Below are 27,011 nucleotides of genomic sequence, written 5' to 3' on the forward strand. Positions count from 1 at the left end.
AGCATGCAAAGAGACTTAAATTTTCTTAGGTATCTTTCATGAGGCTTAAGTACCCCATCAAAACAATATTTGTGCAAATTTAAAAAAAAAATCATATGAAAAATTATTCTGTTTGAACCAAGAACTATTCGGAAGATTATGTGCTAGTAATCGGCTAATCTACTACTTGATATACCCTATAGCCTTAAATGCTCAAGCAATCTAAACAGTGATTTTCCTACTTCAAGCTCTTCTAAAATTTAAGAATTCAAGAAGCTTTCGTGAGTTGCAAATTTGAGGTGTCGCTAGTCAATGATTCAAGCAGTTAAGCATTTTAAGCATTTAGACTGGAAGGGAGCATTATTATTCCCAAATATCTTTTCGTGACGCAATTTTGAAAATGTGTTTTTATGTGAGGTGAAAAGGGTTTCATCCAGACGGCGCCAAATTTCTTAGATAAACATCATAAAAGTATCAAGTCAAGATTTTCCTGGAGTACGTGGGGCCATAAATTGATGGAAAAGTGTCAGTTGGCTCCACTAATTCCTACATTTCCATTTTAAATTTTCTCAAAAGGTACAAGTTTTCAGTATTTATAATTCTTTTTAGGTCTCAGAGGAGCTATTAGATATTTCCTTACGGGTTCAGTCCAATCTTACTGCTCAGTTTATAAATCGGCTCTAAGAACGTTATTTTTACGAGGGTTCGAATTATTTAAAAAACGGAAAGCTGAGTGATTATTCCGGCACCTTTAGCTGAAAAAAGAACAAAATGTCGAAGGCTTGAATACTTGATTGATAATAAGAGAAAAATCACGTAGAAGGTTAGGGTAACAGAACTGCTTGTATCAGGATATGCTCGTATCAGGGCACAGGGACGGATTTAGGGGGGGGGGGGGCAGGTTGGCGGACGCCTCCCCTCAAGGATTCGACCCCCTACCGACGCAAAGGGTCCCCCCTTTGAAATATTTTGAGATATTCAATTTTGGCTGACGGACCCAAAATTTTTTCTAAAGGCGCCTTGAGAGCCAATATAAACTTCGGCGCGCGCCGAAAAGCGCAATTTTTCGTTAAACATTTTCATAAAAAGTGCCCAAAAACGCCTTTTTGGCCTGTTTTTTCAAAATTTTGCCTGTGGCGTAGAAACTTTGGCCATAACATGGACTTTTTAGTGTTTGGAGAGCTCGGAAAACCAATTTGGTCTACCTAAAAAAAGTCGACAAAATTTCGAAAATTTTTGAAAATCCCTCCCCTCTAGAAAATTCTAGATCCACCCCTGTCAGTGCATATCCCCGAATGTGCCGCTGAACCTCAGCCTGTTTGATATAGCTTTTGTTAATAAAAAATGCTTTTTTTAATTATTTTCGCAGCACGCAGTGCACAGATATGAGCTAATTTGATGACGAGTTTTCACGCCAAAGAATTATGCTTGCGATTAGCAAGCGTTATCAAATCGGAAGATAATTTTTTGGGCTAACAACTTGCTTAACAAAATCAGTTGAATCATTTATTTCTCACATATTTTAGCTTTTCCGGCTCACTTAGTCTAGAGATAATGACTGTTTTCTTTTTCAAAAAACTGACGTCCAATTCTGTCAGCTTGTGTTTTGTCAGCATTGTCGCCACGTCATTGATTTTTTGTGTTGTTAGATAGCTTCATTGTAATTGAAGTTGCTTTAATTTTGGTCCTGTAATTTAAAAAGCTTATTGGATCTGATTTTTTGTAATGTATTTTTATTGGTTTCAAGCTTATTTGTATTTGCCTATATTGTTTCGGCTTATGTTGTATCTGTTTACTGATTTGATTTGTGTCTTTTTAAGGATTAAATAGATTTTTATCAGTAATTATTTCTGAGGATTTTTTGTAACGCCGGCGATTGTTTGTTTGACGTGTTTTCCTCTAAATTTTTCATGACAAAATTTTGAAATTTTTGTTCTTTGATTCTTGCTGTATAGTAGCTTACAATGCTATGCTTATGTGGTATTGCAAGTGATGACAGGTTTTGCCGCTGGGTAGAAAAATTGAAGCAATTAGCTTAATTTGATCTGGATTGATATCTGAGGCAGGCCGATTGTTTCATAACTTGACAACAAAAAATTGAGATTAAAAATTCAATTTGAACTCAGGACATCAAAACTTTTTGAATAATAATTGAAAAATTTCGTTTTATATCACCAGCTAAACAGTCAAATTTTGCTTGGAGAAAACAACGAGCAGTATCATCAAACAGAAAAGTTCGCGCGCATCAAAAATCTTATCTGTGAAATACTTTTTTGTTTTCGAGCTAAAGGAATCAATGTTTCAGATGGCGTGGTGAAAATCCATTTTATTTTTCCAATTAAAAAGTCGAAATTTGTTTAGTGAAAAGAATCAAAGCGTCTTTTTCTTGATGAGATTATTATATGGAGCAATACTTATTTCAAGTTTAGATGGTAGGAATTCTGTTTGAACAATTTGATGGACCATGACACACAGAAGTCAATTGAAACTTCAAACAGCTGGTAATATTTTTTACGTGCTTAACTATAAATGCATGGTAAAGTTTATGAATGTTTAGTATTTTGTTGTCATTTGTAGGCTCAAATTGGAGATAAAGAATCTTGGGTTCAGATGTGTTTATTTTTGTTTCGGAAAAAAATCCGGTTAAAAGCTTCAGAAAAATTCTACTATGTCGATTGATAAATATTGGTTTTTTATTGTACATACGTTTCAGCTCTATAAATTGTCACTTAGCATAAAAAATTGTTCAACTATTTCAAATTGAAACTTTATTTAACTGAAAATTTAAATTTGGCCGATTCGGTTTGTGGCTGATTTGTATGTATATTGGCCGCATTTTCTGAAGGCGGAACGTTTTTTAGTTCTCTATACCCTTGTGATAAGCAAGTGTAATTCAACAATATACCAGACTTTTTTCCCCGTTAAGAACTGTTCGCAGATTTTGCGCGTGAAAATGCTGCACGTACTTCTAATGCTTTCAAAATCAAATTTGGGAATTTTACTCATTTAGTTCAGCGGTGATACGCATAATTGAGATCGCAAAGTTCTTACGATCGAGTCCGACTCGAATCTGTTCTTTTTTTTTGCAAAAAGAAAGTTTTTGGCGTTTTAGACTCGATTGTGAGCTTATTTTTTCCCGCGTATTTCCGGCAGAACGTTTTTTTGGAGGTTCAGCTTGTTGCATTATTTCAATTTTGTATATAATAAAAACAGGTATTATGCGCATGGGATGATTTAGGATTTTCTCGAGAGAGGGGTAGATTTTCGAAATTTATTTTCCGAGTACTCCCAGAACATTCTAAAGACCTTACTTTTACATAAAATATTTGTGAAAAAACAGGCCAAAAAAACGTTTTGGATAAATTTGACAGGCCACTTTTTTGGATAATTTTGACCGAAAAAAATTGTGTTTTTTGGAGCGCGCTCCCTACAAAATTAGTTTATATTGGCGTCGAAGGCTTCTTCAGAAAAAAACTCAGGGTGGATGGACCGAAAATGAATCGCATAAAATAAAATCAAAGGGGGACCCCATGATGTGAGGGTCTAATCCCTAAGGTTGGGGAGTGGTACCAATGTCTTCAATCAGTTTTCAATCAGTGTTACCAATGGGAACACAGCCCACTCCCCAGTGTGCCTGCATACTTTTTTAAGTCTTTTTTCACCATACCTCACTATCTACAGTCTTCAAAAAATTCTGCCGGGAAAAATTAGACCCAATTTTTTAGATGAGAAAACTGCCCTCACAAATCTGAGTTTTTGGTTTCAATTGAAAGAACTGTTGTGGAAAACTCTCTCGCATACGCGTTTTTGAAGCTTTGATTTTTCTCAAAAAGTGTTATACCAAATTTGAAACTATGGGTTCGATGGAGAAAGCGTGTTGTGGGAAGCTCCTCTGCATAAGCGGCTGCGCTCAATTTTTTTCCACAAAAATTTTGGGTCTTTGGAAGAGTCAAATATAAGATTATTGGAACGTTTTTTTGAAACTTTTTGAGTTTTCTCGAAAACTACCCTCCAAAATCTGAGATTTTGGATTCGATAGAGAGAATGAATTGTGGCAAGTCCTTGCCTTGGCGGCTGTCCCTAAATTTTAACAGGAAAAAAATTATGGCCTTCAGAAGATTAAAATTTTGATTTTTTGACCGTTTTTTTGAAGCTTCTTGAATTTTTTCATAACTACCCTTGAAAATCTGGGATTTTGGTTTCAATAAAAAACGGGTCGTGCGAAGCTTCCTGTATAAGTAACTATGTCCAATTTTTTGGCAAAAAGTTAGGTTTTTTGGAAAATTTGACAAAATTTATGTTTTTTGACCGTTTTTTGAAACTTTGATTTCTCTCAAAAAGTATCTCAAATCTAAAACTTTGGGTTCGTTGGAGAGAGCGTGTTGTGGGAAACTCAGCGGCATAAACGGCTGCATTCATTTTTTTCAAAAAAATTTAGGGTTTGGACCGAAAACTACCCTCCCAAATCTGAGATTTTTGGTTCAATCAAAAAGGGCTGAAGGTTTTTCCTGTTTTTAACAAATAATTTTTTCGCCTGGTTTCAGTTTGTCAAATGATTTTTTTATACGAGCGAGCTAGCGAGGAATCCACTGTTTCTTGACCAGCTCGCAATTATAAGTGCTTTTTTGTGCAATTTCTGCTGCATAGCAATGGAAATTTAAGAGCATCTGTTTTGTCTTTTTTGTTTGTGTCTTTTGTCAGGCGACCATGGAGCAGATGCGAGGACGTGCCTCGTAGTCTGCAGGTTGGCCGTTCGGTTCCGGCAAAAGTTTTATTCAGTTTTTTTTTTCATTTGTTTTTTCTTTGTTTAGAGCCACATTTTGCCGTGTTGTAGCTGATCCAGATAAACTAATTAAGATTTTGGTAGGTCTAGTTTTTTCTGTATTTAATAATTTTTTCATGAATTGGTGGCTTCAATCTCAGTTTCTGTCGACTAGCTTGCGTATTATGTCTGTAACCTATCAAAAGTGATGCGATATTCCGCTTCAACTCTATATTTAAAAATTTAGCAGAGCTATAACGTGTACATTTTCGTTGAAATTTACGGACAGTTATTTGGTTTCAGACTTTAATTCAGCCGGCTTAGTTATTAAAGTGCTAAATTAATTTCGAATCGCAAGTGGTAATCGGCTCATTCTCGGCTCCTTGCACAGTAACCAGCTAGGATCTACTTAACAATTGCCCTCCCTTTGGTACCTACTTAAGAATTGCCACTCCTATTATTAAAAGCAGTAAATTAGCGCTAGAGCTTCCTTTTGAGACTTCTAACTTTGCTGCAATCTGATTGGTCGAAAATGCGTTATTTTAATCTACTTAACAATTGCCCCCTTTCTTAAAAAGGGGGGGTAATTGTTAAGTTGATCCACCAACTATCCTTGTGTATCATTATGGAAATTTATGCTTCCAATTATGGATAGAACTCATATATTGCTTTTGTCCTTTCAATGTTTCGGCCAAAAACGAACCAATTCTCACTCTTTCTGGTGAACAATTCTACAAAAAACGGGACAGAATAACTAGACGACTAATAGCCTCTCTAATTACCACATCCATAAATGAGTAGCTGCTCTCATGGTATTTAGGAATTTACTTTAACTTATTCGGATATCTACAATGCCAGTTGTGCTAGAGAAAAAGCATAAAAATTAAGTAAAGCATAAAAAAATGAACCACAAATTCAAGAGGACAGGATAAAACTCAAATATTTTTGAAAACAATTTTTCTGAAACATGTCATTGAGCATAATTACTTTGTTTTTTGTAAATTGACAAATAGTTTTGGCTCACTTCAGGTCTGTGGCGACGTTTACTGTCCGGAATTGGTTTTGATCCGAGCTAAATTTTACAAGAGGCAAGTGACGTCAGAACGCAGTTTAAAACTGGAGGAATATCAAGCCGAGTCGAGGGGCTTGATTTATGTTTTGACTTTTTCTACCAAAAATCGGTGTTTCGACTTTCTCGAACAAATTTTGATATGTTTCGACTTTCTCTATCCAACAAAAAAAGTGAAAAGTGTTGGACTTTGTTCGACCCAGTTCAGATATGTTTCGACTTTCTCGACCAAAGTTCGATATGTTTTCCACTGTCTTGACCGAGATTTCTTAAAAGTTTATTTGTTCGACCCCCCATAGACATGTTTCGTCATTCTCGACTACAAATGGGTATGTTTCGACTTTCGACGAACAAAAAAATGTCGACATTTCAAAATTTATTTATTCCAGGTCGAAGTTGTGGTTTTATGATCAGACAGGGATGTGAAACTCGTGTTCGCCTCTATGTTATAATGCCTTTTAATATTGCACGATAAACTGAAAAGAGTTTCAAATTTGAAATTGGCATCGAGTATAGTCTAGCAGGTACTATAGTCTAGCAGGTACTCGTCTAGCAGAAAATTCTGGCTTTTCGTTTTTGTTTCGATGATGAAGCTTACGTAGAAGAAGAGTTTTTTCGTGTAATTCGGCTGAAATGTTTCCGGCTTTCTTTTCAATCTTTTTTGCATCATGTTGCAACGTTTGAAGAGCGCAAAACGTTTCTTATGCATATGTTAACGTGCAGAGTTTCAAAAAATTTAGCAACTGATGTAATTTGGAAACATTTTGTTTTCTGCCCAACGGGCGTCGGCTTAGTTAACGTGTCGTCTATTTGGTTTCAATGCTAATTCAACGCTTCATTTAAGACAAATCCAGATAAACTAATTAAGATTTTGGTAGGTCTAGCTTTTTCTATATTTAATAATTTTTTCATGAATTGGTGGCTTCAATCTCAGTTTCTGTCGACTAGCTTGCGTATTATGTCTGTAACCTATCAAAAGTGATGCGATATTCCGCTTCAACTCTATATTTAAAAATTTAGCAGAGCTATAACGTGTACATTTTCGTTGAAATTTACGGACAGTTATTTTGTTTCAGACTTTAATTCAGCCGGCTTAGTTATTAAAGTGTTAAATTAATTTCGAATCGCAAGTGGTAATCGGCTCATTCTCGGCTCCTTGCACAGTAACCAGCAAGGATCTACTTAACAATTGCCCTCCCTTTGGTACCTACTTAAGAATTGCCACCCCTATTATTAAAAGCAGTAAAATAGCGCTAGAGCTTCCTTTTGAGACTTCTAATTTTGCTGCAATCTGATTGGTCGAAAATGCGTTATTTTAATCTTCTTAACAATTGCCCACCTTTCTTAAAAGGGGGGGGGGGGGGTAATTGTTAAGTTGATCCACCAACTATCCTTGTGTATCATTATGGAAATTTATGCTTCCAATTATGGATAGAGCTCATATTTTGCTTTTGTCCTTTCAATGTTTCGGCCAAAAACGAACCAATTCTCACTCTTTCTGGTGAACAATTCTACAAAAAACGGGACAGAATAACTAGACGACTAATAGCCTCTCTAATTACCACATCCATAAATGAGTAGCTGCTCTCATGGTATTTAGGAATTTACTTTAACTTATTCGGATATCTACAATGCCAGTTGGGCTAAAGAAAAAGCATAAAAATTAAGTAAAGCATAAAAAAATTGAACCACAAATTCAAGAGGACAGGATAAAACTCAAATTTTTTGAAAGCAATTTTTCTGAAACATGTCATTGAGCATAATTACTTTGTTTTTTGTAAATTGACAAATAGTTTTGGCTCACTTCAGGTCTGTGGCGACGTTTACTGTCCGGAATTGGTTTTGAACCGAGCTAAATTTTACAAGAGGCAAGTGACGTCAGAACGCAGTTTAAAACTGGAGGAATATCAAGCCGAGTCGAGGGGCTTGATTTATGTTTCGACATTTTCTACCAAAAATCGGTGTTTCGACTTTCTCGAACAAATTTTGGTATGTTTTGACTTTTTCTACCCAACAAAAAAAGTGAAAAGTGTTGGACTTTGTTCGACCCAGTTCAGATATGTTTCGACTTTCTCGACCAAAGTTCGATATGTTTTCCACTGTCTCGACCGAGATTTCATAAAAGTTTATTTGTTCGACCCCCCATAGACATGTTTCGTCATTCTCGACTACAAATGGGTATGTTTCGACTTTCGACGAACAAAAAAAACGTCGACATTCCAAAATTTATTTAATCCAGGTCGAAGTTGTGGTTTTATGATCAGACAGTCGCGATTAAAACTTAGTATTTCCAGACTTTGCAGACCGAGACAATGTGTCCGCGACCAACGGAACGTTAACCGCGACCGAAGGAAAATTAATCGCGACCGGATTGAATGAAGGAAAACTAACAGCGACCGGCTAGTTTTCACGCCATTGAGTATTTAATCAATGGCGTGAAAACCGTGTTTAATCATTTACAACCAACCCCCCCCCCCCTCCATCTTCCCTATCCATGGCAGACTAACCAGAAGTTGCTGGCTACCATGGTGACTGACATGGCGACCACTGCAGGTGGCAAGTCATTGGCTGCTATCATGGGTGTGGTCAGCAGTAGCAGCATGTACACTAGCAACGCGATTGATCTTTTGTCCTCTAGACAGTGCAGCAGATGTTCGTGCAGAGACATTAGAACCAGCTTCCTGAAGATCCACTGAGGGTGAATTTGGAAACTTAAGAGATTTGTTCAAAAATTTTCAAAACAATCATACAACCAATTCAAATTTAAATACTGAACTTATCAAGGATGCTGACATTTTTTCAATTGTTTCTTAAGGGGATTTGCGACTCCCTATGAATTCATAACAGACCCCATTTAGGAAATTTCTGTTCTTTTTACATTCTCGATACAAAAATATGAACGCTTCGTCAAGTAATACATTATATATTAAAATTGAGAGACGGGTTTTTTTACTCTTGCGGTAAGTAATAGTATTTCTTATTGGTACTAGACCTTTTCATGTTAAAAATTTTGTTTACAGAAATCAATAGTTAACATTATTAGCAAATCTAGTTACAGGTACTTACAACTTTCGCTTATTTAGGGTAGAGGGAGGCAGTGGCGGATCTAAGATTTTCTCGAGGGAGAGGGGACTTTTTTTAGGTCGACCAAAATGAACTTCCGAGGTCTCCTAAAGCACTAAAAGACCCTGTTTTGGCACAGCAGACAAAATTTTCAAAACTCCCCCCTCAAAACTAATGTATATTGGCGCCTTTAGAAAAATTTTAGGGTACCTCACCAAAAATGAATATCTCAAAATAGTACAAAGGGGGTCTGTTGTTCGAATCCGGCCAGGGCCCTTGCTTTTCGAAAAATGACAATCTCTTTGCTAAGTTTCCACGTCAAGTATTTTATTCTTATTTCGCAATGTCTATCTTCGCAAAAGAGCAAATTTTTACGCTATATCGATGAGATGACTGAAATCGATTTCAGCCACCTCATCATTTTTTTGCTATTTCTACGCGCACCTTGTCAAAATAAGTATGCTTTGGCGCGAAAGGCGCATTTAGAAAAAGTGGATGGTCGTTTGGCCAAAAACGGATGGCGTAAAGTAGTAGCAAACGGTAATTCTTTGGGTGGTCTGGAATCGAATTTCTGAGAGGAGGGGGTGTTCCCCCTAAATTTTCCCCTAATTGTTTTGTGAATCAGTAAATATAGAAGTTTTGTATTACCCGACGAAGTAGAAGATGTTGGCCACCAGGTAAAACAAGTAGAATTTGGGCAGTAGGTATTGAGATTTGGTGAACAAACTGACCGAACCCTAAACACACCAGCAACGAAGATGTTACGCAGCTGATTTTGTGCTCTCAGTAGCGGTTTGATTTGTTCAAACACTTATAAGTACTGATAACCCCAAAAGCAACAAAAAATGGAAATTAAATGCATTCGGAAACACAAAAGTTGTCACATAAATTTTGCCAACAAACGAAAAATTTTGGAATTTTTTTCTAGCAGTTAGATAGAAAATTAAAACATCACTTTGTGCGTTTGAAACGGTGAGTAACCTAATAAAGTATACAACTCAATGTATACTCACTTTGAGGGGGAGCGCGTGCCAAAAACACGCGATTTTTTTGTCAAAATTTTCCAAAAATTGGCCAAAACAGCGTCTTTTTAGTGCTCTAGAAGAGCTCGGAAAATCAATTTGTTCGACCTAAAAAAAAGGTCAACGTTTTCCAAAAATTTTTGAAAATCCCCCCTCGAGAAAATCCTAAATCCGCCCCTGATTATAACTGTTAATTATACATAGAGTGAGAAAGAGAAGTAACCATTGCGATGCAGCAGGTGGCCAAGAGGAAGCAGAAGGTGAACGCGTGCACCCGAGGGACACTCTGCAGATGCGGCAGACGCGACTGAAATATCATCAGAACGCTTTATTTTATACCTGTCATGATTGATTTTAGAACAAGAAATTTATATAAGCATAAGTCGTTATTACAGAACATTTTTTTAGAATAGGGCTATTTCTTTGTCGTCTCAAAGACCTGGGAGTTTTTACAGGTAATTTTTTTTTGTTCATATCGTCCGATTGTTACAAAAAATGGCACGCGAACTAATTACCCGTGAAAAACATATTTGGTCTTAATACTCAGCTTTCTAAAACGCCTCGTTTATGAAATTGATGCTTGTGCGAACTTCAAAAAAGGAAAAAGATCCCAGAACAGGGTTTCAAGACAAAAGTCATTATTACATTTGTGATAGTACTAATGAGCTTTTTTTGAAACCGACCTGCAAGTTGATGTTGAAATAAGAGGACGAACGGCAACCGTCCAATGAGCTCAAACGGCTCCCGAATCGCTCAGCCCAGCCCGAGTCACTAACTGATGCGCGTGTGTCGTTGATGTTGAGAATCGTCTCGCTACGAGTTATTTTTCGACGAGCACTCGGCTCTGTGTTCGGTCGTGGGACTCGCTTAACTCCCTTTGCCGCCGGAGTGTGAGACAGAAAACTGGGGTACGTGAGGTTACTGCATAAGTCATTGGAACTGCCTCCCAGAGTTGGCTTGGAAAAAACCAAGTTTCCAGATCCGTTGCGGGATCTTTCAGTCGTTTGTTTTTGTAAACTGGAACACTCCGTATCGCTGTTGGATTTCCAGAACATGTCCGGAACCCAGAGTTCTGTGAAGGACAGGTTTCGTCGTTCGGACATGGGGGCGACCGGGACAGCGTTGGTTGGGGGTGCATTAACTGAGATTTGAGGCTGCAAGTTAGAAGAGCGATTATTGCGGTAGTTCTCAACCGGTCGTCGACTGAAATAAATTAAGTTCTAAGGTACGCTAAATTTGTTTCGGTTGTACATCTAGCAGTATAGTTTCTCTAAGTACCATATTATCACCAATCACGGATGTAATTGGCTAATTTTCCCCCGCCAAGAATAACTTATAGTTAAGCCAAACAAGACTGCTCGTATCAGGGCGAAGCCCTGAATGTTCCGACTGCCTTTTAAGGTTTATGGAGCAGTGATAACATACAAAAATTAAATAAGAAATTTTTTTTCCAAAATCTGAATTTTTTAATGAAAATTATCACCCCACACGCCATATAAAGTACAGAAGGATAGATTTTGTTCCTTGTAACAAATCAATTATGGCAAATAAGCTTCGTTCAACCAATTTGGAACGATTTCTAACACGGATTAAATCTCCGCTTATGCGTTAATAGCGCGAATTATATCGCGCGTTAATTGTCCCAAATTGGTCAAAATGGCCAAAATGGCAATCTTTAAACCCTCATAACTTTCCGAAAAATAATCACAGGTGAAATATCTTTTCAAATTTAAGCTCAGAACAACAATACCTTTTGAATGATAAAAAAAAATTCCGTCAAAATGGCTAGTTAAAAAGTCGAAATTTGTTTGAAGAAAAAAAAAACCATCCCGAGCACAAATATTCCGTTACTTTCGCATCGAAAGTCGGAACAACAAGACTGCTCGTATCAGGGCGAAGCCCTGAATGTTCCGATTGCCTTTTAAGATCTATGGAGCAGTAATAACATGAAAAAATTAAATAAAATAAAATTTTAAAAAATATTTTAAATTTGAGATTTTAGTAAAAATCATCCCCCCACACGCCATATAAAGTACAAAGTGATAGACTTCGCTCCTAGCAACAAATCAATTATGGCAAGTAAGCTTCTTTCATCAAAATTGGAATGATTCCTAAGACGGATTGAATTTGTGCTTAAGTTAATAGCGCGAAATATATTGCGCGTTAATTGTCCCAAATTGGAAGACTGCCCCATAAACTTACAAAAAATGAATTTAGGTGAATGTTTTTTTTTCAAATATAAGCTCAAAACAACAACAATTTTTGAATAATATTCAAAAAAATGGCTAGTTGAAAAGTCGAAGTTTGTCTGAAGAAAAAACTTGTCCGAGCACAAATAATCCGTTACTTTTGTTACGAAAGTCGGAACAATGATATTTTTACTCGGTGTGGAAATGATAAAAGCACAAATTTTAATCCCAATTCTTAATGCAGCGTAATTAAAGTGCGCTTTGAATTGTATCCGAACTTTACTCGCATTTGAGAAAAGTGAAAAAAAATCTGTTATAATGGATTTTAGTGGTCTAAATTATTGTCAATATAATCGATTCCTATGTTACGCTCAGACAACAAAATTGGACTAAAAATGGATTTAAATCAATTTTTTTTTGCAAAATTTTATGCATTATAATTTGTTTGAAATCCGGTATAATGGATTATTTATTCAGTAGAAACTCACATTCAAATGGAAATTTTTCAACTTTATTTTTATTTCTCGTCGCGCAAAATTTTGCAAGATTTTCTGCATTTTTGTAATGAAAAATGCGGAAAATTTGCAAGCCGAGTGTGCGGCCTACTCCAGTTTGAAACCTAAACACAAATTGCAAAAAGATTCCGTTTATATCCCCCTAACGTTTTTACCTTTGCTCCCTTACAAATTCCCCCATCCCAACGTTCGCACCTTTGCCTCCCCCCCCCACTGAACAACCCGCCCCCTCCTGACCACCTGAGATATTCCCCCTTATGAACCGCCCTCTCTCACCTCACCTACACACACATACAAATTCGTTTCTGATTTTGTTATTCGGACTTCTCGTTCCAGTTTATGTTTATATTTTTTTTCAGATTGGTATTCTGCTCTGCTCCAGAAATTCTGAAAACTTTTTCCAATTCTTCAGCAAATTTTTGGAGTGCATTATTCAATTATCGTTTGAAAGACTTGTTGAATTGCTTCTGCATTGTGATTCACATCACTTAGTCTTTGGTTTAGGCTGAGTTTTTCTTATTAACCATTCTACACTAAAGCCACTTTTGTTGTATCCAGGACCTTTTTTTGTCACTTTATAAATTGACCCAGGGATTACGTTTTTCTTATACAGGAATGAAATTAAGCGGTGATCAGAAAACACAGTCTGTTTTAAAAGTAAATTGGACAATTCAATTAAGTCGAAATTATTAAACTTCGAACAAGTTGAATTACCGAATTGAACTTTGACACAACCTAAGAGTAGAATATCCCCTATTTCATGAAGTCATAAGAATTTATCACGAATCCACTTGGTGGTCAACACACATAAAATTCAGTTGGTTCGTCTGATATTGAATTTCCTTTTCCGATTATTTTTTCAATTTCTCAAACGTTTCTCGAGTTGTTTACAGACGAATATTGGCAGGAATGAGTTTAGGATGATTATATGCAGGGTTTTTAAAGTGTTTTGGAAGATCTCCAAAATAATTTTGGTCGACCTAGAAAAAGTCGACAAACTTGTTTCGAAACTATTCCCTCACCCATCCCTCGAGAAATTCCTTGACCTACCCTTGCATGTAAATTTGAAACGTTTTTCCACAGAGCTGATTTTGACATAAGTTTCTACAAAATTGTATTCGAATGTTTATTTTTTTGAAAGCTTTTTGTGACATTTATGCTAAACTTATTGTCAGTTTTAGCTATGAGCCCGCATAGTTCACAGGAACAACAAAAAAAGTTTGAAGATTTTCTTGTATCATAGATTTTACTAAGACCTATTACTTTTCTGATCGTTAACAAATCGAAACATATGTTTTTTTCAGGATTACAACTTGTATTACAAGATCATTTAATCAAATTTGGAAGTTTATCTATAAAAGGTTTTGTTATTTGTAAAAAAAGGAACTAAGTGTTTTCCAATTGGTTAGGACTTGATAGTTTTTTTGATCACGAAAAAATCCATAAATTTGTTCTCTTTCAAGTTTAATTTTTTCGCAATTTTTCGTTTATTTTCTTTCAATTTAGTTCGTTTTAAGATTTTTATTTCTTAATTCAGATAAGTGTTTTATTCGTATGAGTCTAAAAAGAAGGCCAGCTTTATTATTGAACAGCAAATGAGTGAAAGTCGCAAAAACCTAACTGATTCCTAGTTTCCAAAATGTTTTTTTTCTAACTTCTTAGCGGAATAAAAAAAGCTTTGATTCAGTTTGGTTTAAATGCGATAAATTTGAGAGTAAAGTCCAATTATAGACAACTATTGAATTGTTAAGAGTTTTAACGTGATATTTTTTTCTGTAAAAATTCGTATGCTAAAAAAATCCAAAGTTTTATATTTTTTTTAGGTTTTCCTGAGTTCTTTCACAATTTTCTAACTACTTCTTGGCTATGTTTTTTTTGTTGGCTGTAAATTTATTAACTCGATTTCAATCATTTCTAGTTTTTTTTTGTTTTGTTTTTGCCTTTTTGCTTAATTTAGTTTACAGGCTTTCAACCTAATTTTTATTGGAATAGTTTACTCAATTTGAGTCATTTTATCCATGAAGGAAGTTGGTTCCGAGCGTGTGTGTTTTAGGGGGGGGGGGCGCAAGCGTTCAAAAAGTTTTCTGAAATTCATTTTGTTTTACCGAATTTTTCCGACTCAACGGGTGTCTGCTTAACTATAATTGGGTTTGTTACTGCTTGGTAAGTTTTGCCCGATGCTAATATAACATTTATATTTTTGTAGGTTTTGCTCAAAATGAGTTTTATTGAACACCTTGTGAGTGATACTTTTGAAAATTTTTCTAGACACAGTTTTTTGCTGCTTTTTTGATTTTTTTTCTACTCTCATTGTTTGCTGTCAATTATTTCGCCATACTATTTTTGTGCTGTATTGCAAATTGCAATTTGTGTAAAGTTCCGTTTCGCCTTTCTGTAAAAATGAAGGTTTTTTTTTACTAATTCATAAAAAAATTTCATTATTACACGTTTTTGAATTGCAATACATTTTCAATGTTTAATTTTTGGTTTCATCCCAATTTCTAAAAGTTTGCTTTTTATCTCAATGCCTTATTTTGAAAAATAGTTGGTTTATCTTCTTTTGTTTTCGCCATTGATTTTTTTATTTATATGAAATTGAGTGCAAAACTTTGCAATTTATTGTCTAAAGAAACGAAATATTTGTGCGTGAGCGGAGATTAAGTCCGCCTTAGAAATTATTCCAAATTGGTCGAAAGAAGCTTATTTGTCATAACTGATTTGTTATTAGTAGCGAAATATACATTTTGTACATTATATGGCGTATGGGGGGAAAATTTTCACACAAAAATCTAAAAGTTAAAAAAACATTTTTTTTTTTCAATTTTTTTTTCATGTTAATACTGCTCCATTGACTTTAAAAGGCACACGGAATATTTGAAGCTTCCACTGATACGAGCAGTCTTACTGTTCCGACTTTCGTTACGAAACTAACGGAATATTTGTGCTCGGGAGTGTTTTTTTTCTTCAGACAAATTTCGCCTTCTTAACTAGCCATTTTTGACGGAACTTTTTCATATCATTCAAAATGTATTGTAGCGTGGGGGGGGGGTGTGATTTTCACAAAAAAAAACTCAAATTTTAGAAAAAAAAATCATTTTATTTTATTACATTTAATTTTTTATGTTATTATTGCTGCATAAACCTTAAAAGGCAGTCGAGTCGGAACATTCAGGGCTTCGCCTGGAATGTTTACACGGCGTCTGGGGGGGGGGGGGGGGTGGGTTCTTTCACTTTGTAATGAAAAATGCGGAAAATTTGCAAGCCGAGTGTGCGGCCTACTCCAGTTTGAAACCTAAACACAAATTGCAAAAAGATTCCGTTTATATCCCCCTAACGTTTTTACCTTTGCTCCCTTACAAATTCCCCCATCCCAACGTTCGCACCTTTGCCTCCCTCCACCCCCCCCCCCCCCACTGAACAACCCGCCCCCTCCTGACCACCTGAGATATTCCCCCTTATGAACCGCCCTCTCTCACCTCATCTACACACACATACATGGGGGGTTGGTTCAGGTGGGGAAATCCAGCAGTCTTGTTTGGCTTAATATATATAGTTTTTCATTTTAGCGGATTATTTTTTGTTGTAATATGACATTGATTTTAAGACGGAATTTTTGGTTTTCAAACGTTTTAATTACAGTTTGCTCAAGAGTTTGATGGTTTAGGGTATCAAAGGCAACTGATAAGTCCAGTGCGTTTATGATGCTTGTTTTTCATCGGTCTGTCTAGATTTGTCATCCTTTCCGAGGAAGTATTTAAAAAAGGCGGTCTGGGTCGAATAAGTTCCTCTGTAAGGTGATTCGCGAGTATCTATCAAACTGTTAGTAGTAAGGTACTCTTTTGCTTGATCGCAAAGATTTTTCTCCCAAACCTTACTAAAAATTGGGAGATTAGAATGTGGTCGAAATGGCAACAGTTTTTCTTGAGTTTTAATTTGGTTTCATGAGGTGAAGCTTTCAAACGTTTTTTTTAAAAACAAAATGGGAAAACGGAAGAATTAATCGATTGGTTGATAAAATTTAAAAAGGAGAGGGCTCCATGCCGGCTTAAGTCAATCGAGTTGAAGTACTAGTAAGGGTTGAATGAAATTAAGCGGTGATCAGAAAACACAGTCTGTTTTAAAAGTAAATTGGACAATTCAATTAAGTCGAAATTATTAAACTTCGAACAAGTTGAATTACCGAATTGAACTTTGACACAACCTAAGAGTAGAATATCCCCTATTTCATGAAGTCATAAGAATTTATCACGAATCCACTTGGTGGTCAACACACATAAAATTCAGTTGTTTCGTCTGATATTGAATTTCCTTTTCCGATTATTTTTTCAATTTCTCAAACGTTTCTCGAGTTGTTTACAGACGAATATTGGCAGGAATGAGTTTAGGATGATTATATGCAGGGTTTTTAAAGTGTTTTGGAAGATCTCCAAAATAATTTTGGTCGACCTAGAAAAAGTCGACAAACTTGTTTCGAAACTATTCCTTCACCCATCCCTCGAGAAATTCCTTGACCTACCCTTGCATATAAATTTGAAACGTTTTTCCACAGAGCTGATTTTGACATAAGTTTCTACAAAATTGTATTCGAATGTTTATTTTTTTGAAAGCTTTTTGTGACATTTATGCTAAACTTATTGTCAGTTTTAGCTATGAGCCCGCATAGTTCACAGGAACAACAAAAAAAGTTTGAAGATTTTCTTGTATCATAGATTTTACTAAGACCTATTACTTTTCTGATCGTTAACAAATCGAAACATATGTTTTTTTCAGGATTACAACTTGTATTACAAGATCATTTAATCAAATTTGGAAGTTTATCTATAAAAGGTTTTGTTATTTGTAAAAAAAGGAACTAAGTGTTTTCCAATTGGTTAGGACTTGATAGTTTTTTTGATCACGAAAAAATCTATAAATTTGTTCTCTTTCAAGTTTAATTTTTTCGCAATTTTTCGTTTATTTTCTTTCAATTTAGTTCGTTTTAAGATTTTTATTTCTTAATTCAGATAAGTGTTTTATTCGTATGAGTCTAAAAAGAAGGCCAGCTTTATTATTGAACAGCAAATGAGTGAAAGTCGCAAAAACCTAACTGATTCCTAGTTTCCAAAATGTTTTTTTTTCTAACTTCTTAGCGGAATAAAAAAAAGCTTTGATTCAGTTTGGTTTAAATGCGATAAGTTTGAGAGTAAAGTCCAATTATAGACAACTATTGAATTTAAGAGTTTTAACGTGATATTTTTTTCTGTAAAAATTCGTATGCTAAAAAAATCCAAAGTTTTATATTTTTTTTAGGTTTTCCTGAGTTCTTTCACAATTTTCTAACTACTTCTTGGCTATGTTTTTTTTGTTGGCTGTAAATTTATTAACTCGATTTCAATCATTTCTAGTTTTTTTTGTTTTGTTTTTGCCTTTTTGCTTAATTTAGTTTATAGGCTTTCAACCTAATTTTTATTGGAATAGTTTACTCAATTTAAGTCATTTTATCCATGAAGGAAGTTGGTTCCGAGCGTGTGTGTTTTAGGGGGGGGGGGGCGCAAGCGTTCAAAAAGTTTTCTGAAATTCATTTTGTTTTACCGAATTTTTCCGACTCAACGGGTGTCTGCTTAACTATAATTGGGTTTATTACTGCTTGGTAAGTTTTGCCCGATGCTAATATAACATTTATATTTTTGTAGGTTTTGCTCAAAATGAGTTTTATTGAACACCTTGTGAGTGATACTTTTGAAAATTTTTCTAGACACAGTTTTTTGCTGCTTTTTTGATTTTTTTTCTACTCTCATTGTTTGCTGTCAATTATTTCGCCATACTATTTTTGTGCTGTATTGCAAATTGCAATTTGTGTAAAGTTCCGTTTCGCCTTTCTGTAAAAATGAAGGTTTTTTTACTAATTCATAAAAAAATTTCTTTATTACACGTTTTTGAATTGCAATACATTTTCAATGTTTAATTTTTGGTTTCATCCCAATTTCTAAAAGTTTGCTTTTTATCTCAATGCCTTATTTTGAAAAATAGTTGGTTTATCTTCTTTTGTTTTCGCCATTGATTTTTTTATTTATATGAAATTGAGTGCAAAACTTTGCAATTTATTGTCTAAAGAAACGAAATATTTGTGCGTGAGCGGAGATTAAGTCCGCCTTAGAAACTATTCCAAATTGGTCGAAAGAAGCTTATTTGTCATAACTGATTTGTTTTTAGTAGCGAAATATACGTTTTGTACATTATATGGCGTATGGGGGGAAAATTTTCACACAAAAATCTTAAAGTTAAAAAAACATTTTTTTTTTCAATTTTTTTTTTCATGTTAATACTGCTCCATTGACTTTAAAAGGCACACGGAATATTTGAAGCTTCCCCTGATACGAGCAGTCTTACTGTTCCGACTTTCGTTACGAAACTAACGGAATATTTGTGCTCGGGAGTGTTTTTTTTTCTTCAGACAAATTTCGCCTTCTTAACTAGCCATTTTTGACGGAACTTTTTCATATCATTCAAAATGTATTGTAGCGTGGGGGGGGGTGTGCTTTTCACAAAAAAAAACTCAAATTTTAGAAAAAAAAAATCATTTTATTTTATTACATTTAATTTTTTATGTTATTATTGCTGCATAAACCTTAAAAGGCAGTCGAGTCGGAACATTCAGGGCTTCGCCTGGAATGTTTACACGGCGTCTGGGGGGGGGGGGGGGGGGGTTCTTTCACAAGATATCTCAAATTTTAGAGAAAAAAAAATCATTTTATTTTAATAAATTTAATTTTTTTAATGTTATTACTGCTCCGTAAACCTAAAAAAGCAGTCAGAACATTCAGGGCTTCCCCTGATACGAGCAGTATTGTTTACATTTCTATTTACCTCGTTTCGTAATTAGTATGAAGCTCCGCGTCACTTTTGTGATCATTACAAACTAAGATAAGAGAGAGAGGAGAGAGAGAGAGAGAGAGGAGAGAGAGAGAGAGAGAGCAAACAGGCACCGCATTTTTAAATTTTTAAGCACAATTTGTCCTGTACAGCTTAAGTTGAGCTGTTCTCAAATGCCGGCAACAATTTCGGCAACCAAACTTTCGATTTCAGTTATAGTTTTGAAAGTTGGGATGACTGTCGCCTACTATCGCTTAAAAACAACAAGATTAGCGTCACAGAAAGATACTAAGCCCTAACAGCTAAAAAAATATATATGATATATTTAAATCAATTTTCACCTATAAATATTTTTAGGTATTGGTCAAAGAAGTGGTATTTGATTGCACCGTTATTTGACTTCAGATGACGTTAATTCGGTTGATGCTGCATGTTTGCGCTTTTAAGGCGACAGCAAATGTGGATTGTTATAATAATGGCTTTTACAAATGGCCTCTTAACAATATTAAGCGTTCTTTCGACAGCCTCAAGGCTTCTCTAAGTGATGTTTACTTCGAGTTTATAGTGTTTGCTTTAAGTTTATTAACAATCGATCGTGGTTATCAAGGAAATTAAACCCCAATGAACATTTGCAACAAACATCGATGGTAACACAATCTCATTTGCGAGTGATAATGAGTTCCTCCGCTGCTCGAATGACAAAAATGAAAACCAGTTTTTTTCTAAATGGCTATGAAATAATTAAGTCTGCTGAGCTTCTTTATTTACAGATGCATTCAAATATGCTTTTTCTACATTTTTTAGTGTTCAAATGATTAGTTTTTTTTAATCACAGTTTCTTTCAGAAATATTTAAGATTTAGAAATATTTAGATATGAAAAAAAAGTTATACAATTTTTCAGCGGCTGTAATTTTTGTTAGCGCTTGAAAGTTGAGGAGGCTGAATGAATTTTACGACATGTCATTTTAACCTCGAATTATTTTTGCCTTTAGCTTGTTGTCTTCTGTGTGTTTTTCTCTCCTCCTACCAGTAAAATATTAAAGCCCTCCTACTTATTTTTTAAAACCCCAATTTGTGCGTTTAGAACTAAATTGACACATTATTTTTGCCGGTTAACTGCCTAATAATTTAACAAACTTATACTAGAAAATTGCATAGAAACTAGTTTTTTAAGGAAGCAGCGTTAGCTGCTGTATAAACCACTTACGGTTGGTTATACATCCACCCCTAAATGATGAAAAATGAAAATGAATTTGCGAATTGTCTTTTGTTGCGAATTGTTTTTTTGTTGCGAGTTTCCGCTGTACCGCCGTTTAAAAGTTTAAGTAACAACTTTAGCAAGTTTTTGAGTTGGATCAACCCACCTTTTTTCAGCAAACTCGATTCAAGTTCTTATACATTTTCTGTTCCATCATTAAAGGGAGAGGAGAGGGCAAGGTACAAATGAAAAGACAGCGCTTTTTCCGTTTTTATAACATCATGGGTGTATCCATGTCCTGAGCACAAAACTTACAGTATTTAACAAGCCGTCATTAGTCTAAAATAAGATAATGAGAAACTTGTCAAATTTACCAATTTGAATTATGTTGTGCGCTCTTCACTTGGTAAATATGTGATGCCTTATTCGTTAAGAAAACAACACTACATTTTCCGACTACCCTTTAATCGGTTACAAATATTTGTTAAATTGTTTTAAGAAACGCTGAAAACACCTAGAGGTTAGACAATGTCAAACTCTAAGTGTGAAATTCTGAATCTCAGCAAATTACACAACTATTTAGCTTGCCTCATTGTTCCGACTATCGATACGAAAGTAACGGAATATTTGTGCTCGGGGTGGGTTTTTTTCTTCTTCAGACAAATTTCGACTTTTTAACTAGCCATTTTTGACAAAAATTTTTTATATCATTCGAAAAGTATTGTTGTCCTGAGCTCAAATTTGAAAAGATATTTCACCTGTGATCATTTTTCGTAAAGTTATGGGGGTTTAAAGATTGCCATTTTGGCCAATTTGGGACAATTAACGCGCGATATATTTCGCGCTTTTAATGCGTGAGCGGAGAGTTAATCCGTCTTAGAAATCGTTCCAAATTGGTTAAAAGAAGCTTATTAGCCATAATTGGTTTGTTACAAGGAGCAAAATTTATCCTTTTGTACTTTGTATGGCGTGTGGAGGGATGATTTTCATAAAAAATTTCAAATTATATTTTTTCATTATATTTTTTCTTACATTTAATTTTTAATGTTATTACTGCTCCATAAACCTTACAAGGCAGTCGGAACATTCAGGGCTTCGCCCTGATACGAGCAGTCTTGTTTCAATTTATAACTGTTTTGTAGGGCAATAATTGGCCAGGCATTACTGCTCCATAAACCTTACAAGGCAGTCGGAACATTCAGGGCTTCGCCCTGATACGAGCAGTCTTGTTTCAATTTATAACTGTTTTGTAGGGCAATAATTGGCCAGGCATAAGTAACTTGCGTAACAATTTCAGCGTGAAAGTATTGAACGACTTGTTTAGATAGGATGTTTCAAACTGAATGAAAGTCAAAATGGATAACTCGAGAGAAAAACATCATTCTAAATTTAATGGATGCGGGTCTAAATTGAACCAAATTTTACATCAGACAAAATTTATACGATAAAGAGCTAAATTGTTATCAATTTTGTTTCCCAATTTAGACGAAACGGAGTTGAAATCGATTTTTTAGGCTTGACCAAGACACAGGAAGTGTACCTAAGGTTTCAAACTGAATTTCATAAAGAATTATGTTGATATATACTCAGAGATGTTAAATATGTCGCCTATTTATGCAGAAGTTTTCGATTAAATAATTAGAAAAAACTGGTCACTAAATTTCAATTTTGCAGCGTAAAAAAATTTCATGTAGAAAAGGATTAAAATCAAAAACATTTTTCTATATATAAAAAAGGGTCAATATTACAAGGAAGTCAAAATTTAAATCTAGAAAATGCCAAAAAAAAAGAATTTTCTTCTAATTTGGCAACTTTGTTTTACAAAAAACGGTTTTTTCAATATCAGACCAAATGCGTTTTTTTTTTGTCTTATTGTGCAGTTTTTTAGGTGATTCAACGCTCTGGAGATTTTTGTTTTTTTTCCGTTTTTCCTAACATCATGAATGTATCCATGTACTGAGCTCAAAACTTACAGTATTTAACGAGGTGTCATCTAAATTATGGTTTTGAGAAATTGGTCAGATTCACCAATTTGGACTATTTTGAGCGCTTTTCACTTGGTATACATATGTACATATGATGCCTTATTCGTTGAGAGAATAAAAAACTGAGGTTAATGACTACCCTCTAATCGCTTACAAAAATTTGTTGGTAAAAACATTATGAAAATATGAGAAGTAAAAATTTATACTACCAATTAGCTTGCCTCCTTTCAGTATGGAACCGTTTTTTACGGCAATAAATGGCTAGGCATAGGTATCTTAGAAACAATTTCAGCGTCAAAGTTTTGAGCGAGCTATTCAGTTAGACTCGTTTCAAACAGACTGAAAGTCAACTTGAATATCTGAGAGAAAAATCATTCTAAATTGAATTGATATAAGTTCAAATTGATCCAAATTTTACATTGGCCAAAAATTATACGATTTAGAGACAACTTTTTATTAATTTTGTTTCCCAATTTAGACAAAATGGAGTTGAAAACAATTTCATGAGCTTGACTAAAACACAGGCAAAGTACCTAAGGTTTCGAATTGAATTTCCAAGAGAGATATGTTAAGATATACTGAGAGATGTGTAAAATGTTGCCCATTTATGCAGAATTTTTGATTAGTTATTTAAAAAACTGGTCGGTAAAATTCACAGCAAAAAATTTCATGCAGAAAATGATTTTAAAAAAAACTAAAAATTTTCATTAGAAAATTGAATCGATATTTCAAAAAAATCAGACTGCGAATTTAAAAAATGCCATAATAAAACGTTTTCTTCTCCTAAACTAGTTATTTTTTCAGAGAACGGTTTTTTTGTAAACATCAGACCAAATGCAATTCTTATTGTCGTTTAAAACTAAAAATTGTTAATTTGCAAATTTATGAGTTTTAAATTTTTAAGGAACATTTTTTCCCATTCCGTAAAAAAGAAGTACATATTTTCATTTCCATAACTTAGGCTCGGTCAGGAAGGGGGCAAACTATATACGAGAAGACCACTCTTTTTCCGTTTCTTATAACAGACTAATGATTGCTCATTAAACACTATTAGTTTTGAGGTCAGGACATGGAAAGCCCCCTCTTTTTCCGTTTTTTGTAACAGCATGGGGGTATCCATGTCCTGACCTCAAAACTAACAGTGTTTAATGAGCAATCATTAGTCTAAATTTTTTTAATGAGAAATTTGTCAAATTAACCAGTTTGCACTATTTTGTGCGCTCTTCACTTGGTTTACATATGAAGAATTTTTTGTTCAGATATGAAGACTGAATTTTACGACTACCCTGTAATCGGTTACGAATAATTGTTCTTACAAAAAACATTGATAATTTAGAGCTAAATTGTTATCAATTTTGTTTTCCAGAGAAAACAGAGTTAAAACGAGTTTTTGGGCTTGGCCAAAACACAGACAATGTACCTAAGCTTTCGCATTGAATTTCAAAATTAAATTTTTTAAGATTTACTAAGAGAAATTATATATGTTGCCTATTTATTTAAAAAATCTTGGTAAAACATTTAAAACTAAGTAGTCACCAAAGTTTAATCTTGCAGCTTAAAAAGTTTTCCTTGACAAAAAATGAAAATAGAAATTTTTTTACAAAATTGAATCGATATTACGAAGAGTTCGAAACTTGAATATAGAAAATTCCATATCAAAGCATTTTCTGCTAATTTATTTTTTTCAAACAACGATTTCATTTTTGGAATATCAGAACAAATACGGTTTTTATTGTCGTTTGAAAAAATAAATTGTTATTTTGAATTTTTTTGAGTTGTTTCAACGCTCTGGAGATTAACCCTGCATTTTTTAGTAAGATTTTTCCCATTTCATAAAAGAGGACTACGCTTTTTCATTTCGATCATTTAGTGTCGGGGCGGTGGTTGGGTACGAATGAAGATACCTTTTTTCCGTTTTGCATAACATCATCTGTAAAACATCTCTTGAGATCAAATTTTTTTAACGTGCTGTCATTAGTGTAAATTATGAAAAAGAAAACTTTGTCAAAACTGTCATCTTGGACTATGTTGTTCTTTCTTCATTTAGTATAAATATAATGCCCTGCGAGTTAAAGGAAAAAGGAGACCCCGCGTATGTTAAGGGAAAGCCGTCAATGTTCCATCTCGAATGACTAAAGCGAATACAATCTTTTCAAAAGATTGTGAGATAACTAACTCTGCTAAGCTTCTTGATTTATAAATGCCTTCAGTTAAGATTTCGTGCCCTTTTTTATAGCGTTCACATCGTTAAGAAACACCGTTAGGGGTCGAAACTATTATATCATTGTTATTAGTGATAATGTAGCTGCAGTGAAAAAATCCAATATTTTTGCTGTTTGAAAAGAACGTCTTTGATTTATTTTTTGCGGTTTTTGATAGGTCATAGAAAAAAAATGGATAGAAATTAGAATCACTGTTGCAATTTTGAGAATCAAATAACTCGATAAAAACATAAATTTGAAGAAAAAAAAACTAGTTTATAGTGATACACTCACGAAGAGAAAATACAAAAAGAAGAACATTTTTAATTTTTGCACAACAACCAGTTTTTTATCAGGCTGCCACTGTTTTATAATGGAACAATGAGAAATGGACAAGACTTTGAATGCAAGAATCGGGTGCATAGGCTCGATCTCTGCTGCTGGAAGTTTTTAAAACTTTTATAATATAAGAAATTATATAAAAAATTATATTCGTGTTATTATTTTATAATAATCAGGGTAGGTTTGAGGCAGATCAGCTGATCTCGTTACCTGTCTTTTCGAGGTTAAGTGCAGTAATTCCTATTGGGAATATTTGAGAAAATTACTTCAATAACTTTGATAAATTAATTTTTCTTCTTCTTCTTCAAATAGTCATTCAAAACTTTTATTGATTGAATTGCCTGCTTAAGCAAATTTAATTTTTTTGAACCAGCACCAGCTCAAGCTATCAAAACAACCTGCAGAACTTCGAAGTTTTTTTTGCCGGAGTGACCTAATCTGAAAACTCAATTTTTTCGCAAGCAATTGAAGCTGTCGAAAAATAGAAAACGTTTGATAACCCTTTGTTTGAAAATTTTTCTCAGAAGCTTTGCTTGAATGATTTTTGGAAACCCGAGTTTTCGCGATGGGATCAGTCTCAAAAAGAGCTAAACTCAATTCAATTTCATCCTTACAAAGCTCTCGCAAAAATTCAACTTTTTTTGCCAGCCACGCCAAACCCAGAGCATGCTCTATAGCCGGCCTCACCCACCGTGCTACATCCACGCTTTGTGACACTCACAACTCTATTTTTGACGAGAGTTACTCAAGTGTGAGTAGCTCCTAAAAATAACCGAACTAAATAATAACGCTTTTGCGATAAAAACTAATACAAGGTCATGACTAAAAACAAGATTAACAAAAATTTAGATATGTAAATAATACAATGCAGTATATAGATAACATGCAGCCCAAAGACGAGCAGCAAGGAACTTGACAACCCAATCACACTCCAACTACGGAATGGCAAGACACACCTGACATGCTACCTACAGTCACTACACTCAACGGATTTAAAGTACGACTTGGCATCGCAGCAAAGGAAACCCATTGCAACCGAACAATGGCCATCTCGATGTTCAAGTATACGTACAGATCCAAGTCACCAGGCACTGCATCCACAGTCAAATTACATGACATTCCCGAATGTGATTGGACCATTGCTATTCTCTAAAATCAACCAGATCAACACTCATCACAACCGATCAGAAATCATAATACGATCTCCCGAAACTATCGTGATAACACCTCTTCTTCCAAACCAGAAAAAAGAATATGCTAGCAACCTCTAAAGAAAAACACCATCATCCATCCTTCACTACAATAGAACATTGAAAAACTAAAACTCTCTAAACCCCGGATGGGTGGAACCAGATCTAAATTAGTATTTATCATTGGTTATTATTATGGTTTTTTATCTCTATAAAATAATAAATACTAACCAATCATACTCCATCAAACTAACAACCCACTTATTTGTAAGTGTTGAAACTACTTGTAGTTTCAACACTAGAACAATTTCAATTAAACTTAGAATACAGTTGTTCTCATTCTGGAACTAACTCGCGCAAAGCGTGGTACACTAGATTCATTGAGACTAGGAGACATAAGAGTAGGATTAAGATTGGTATTAGACTAAGAAGTTGCTCGAATCTATCCGGCCGAAAATAAGATAGCGTGACGAGCAGACGGTGTACTTTATCTGAAATTACTCTATGAGTATAACCAATAGGATATAACTCAGCTTGATCAGCTTGATATGTGCGTTTAGACGTAGAAGTTTGACCAGAGTGTTTTCCATCAAATGTATCCGATGTGCTCAAAGTATCACGTGTCGCTTTTGCTTCGAGAATT

The 27,011-nt window shown here is 34.6% G+C and overlaps 2 protein-coding genes across 2 annotated transcripts in view; both read right to left on the reverse strand.

Moving 5' to 3' along the window:
- The window catches only part of LOC134846922 (putative leucine-rich repeat-containing protein DDB_G0290503), a 325,348-nt gene that overhangs the window by 170,093 nt on the left and 128,244 nt on the right, over nucleotides 1-27,011 (reverse strand). The window lies entirely within an intron of this gene.
- The window catches only part of LOC134846809 (uncharacterized), a 29,267-nt gene continuing 9,675 nt past the window's right edge, over nucleotides 7,420-27,011 (reverse strand). Inside the window, exons 3-7 of the mRNA XM_063864202.1 lie at nucleotides 10,579-11,098; nucleotides 10,119-10,202; nucleotides 9,522-9,610; nucleotides 8,318-8,491; nucleotides 7,420-7,453 (exon numbers count right to left, since the gene is read on the reverse strand). Of these exons, the coding sequence (XP_063720272.1) occupies nucleotides 7,420-7,453; nucleotides 8,318-8,491; nucleotides 9,522-9,610; nucleotides 10,119-10,202; nucleotides 10,579-11,098 (901 nt within the window). The remainder of the gene's footprint in view (nucleotides 7,454-8,317; nucleotides 8,492-9,521; nucleotides 9,611-10,118; nucleotides 10,203-10,578; nucleotides 11,099-27,011) is intronic.

Source organism: Symsagittifera roscoffensis, chromosome 5 (genome assembly GCF_963678635.1).
Source record: "Symsagittifera roscoffensis chromosome 5, txSymRosc1.1, whole genome shotgun sequence".
NCBI classification, from domain to species: Eukaryota; Metazoa; Xenacoelomorpha; order Acoela; family Convolutidae; genus Symsagittifera; species Symsagittifera roscoffensis.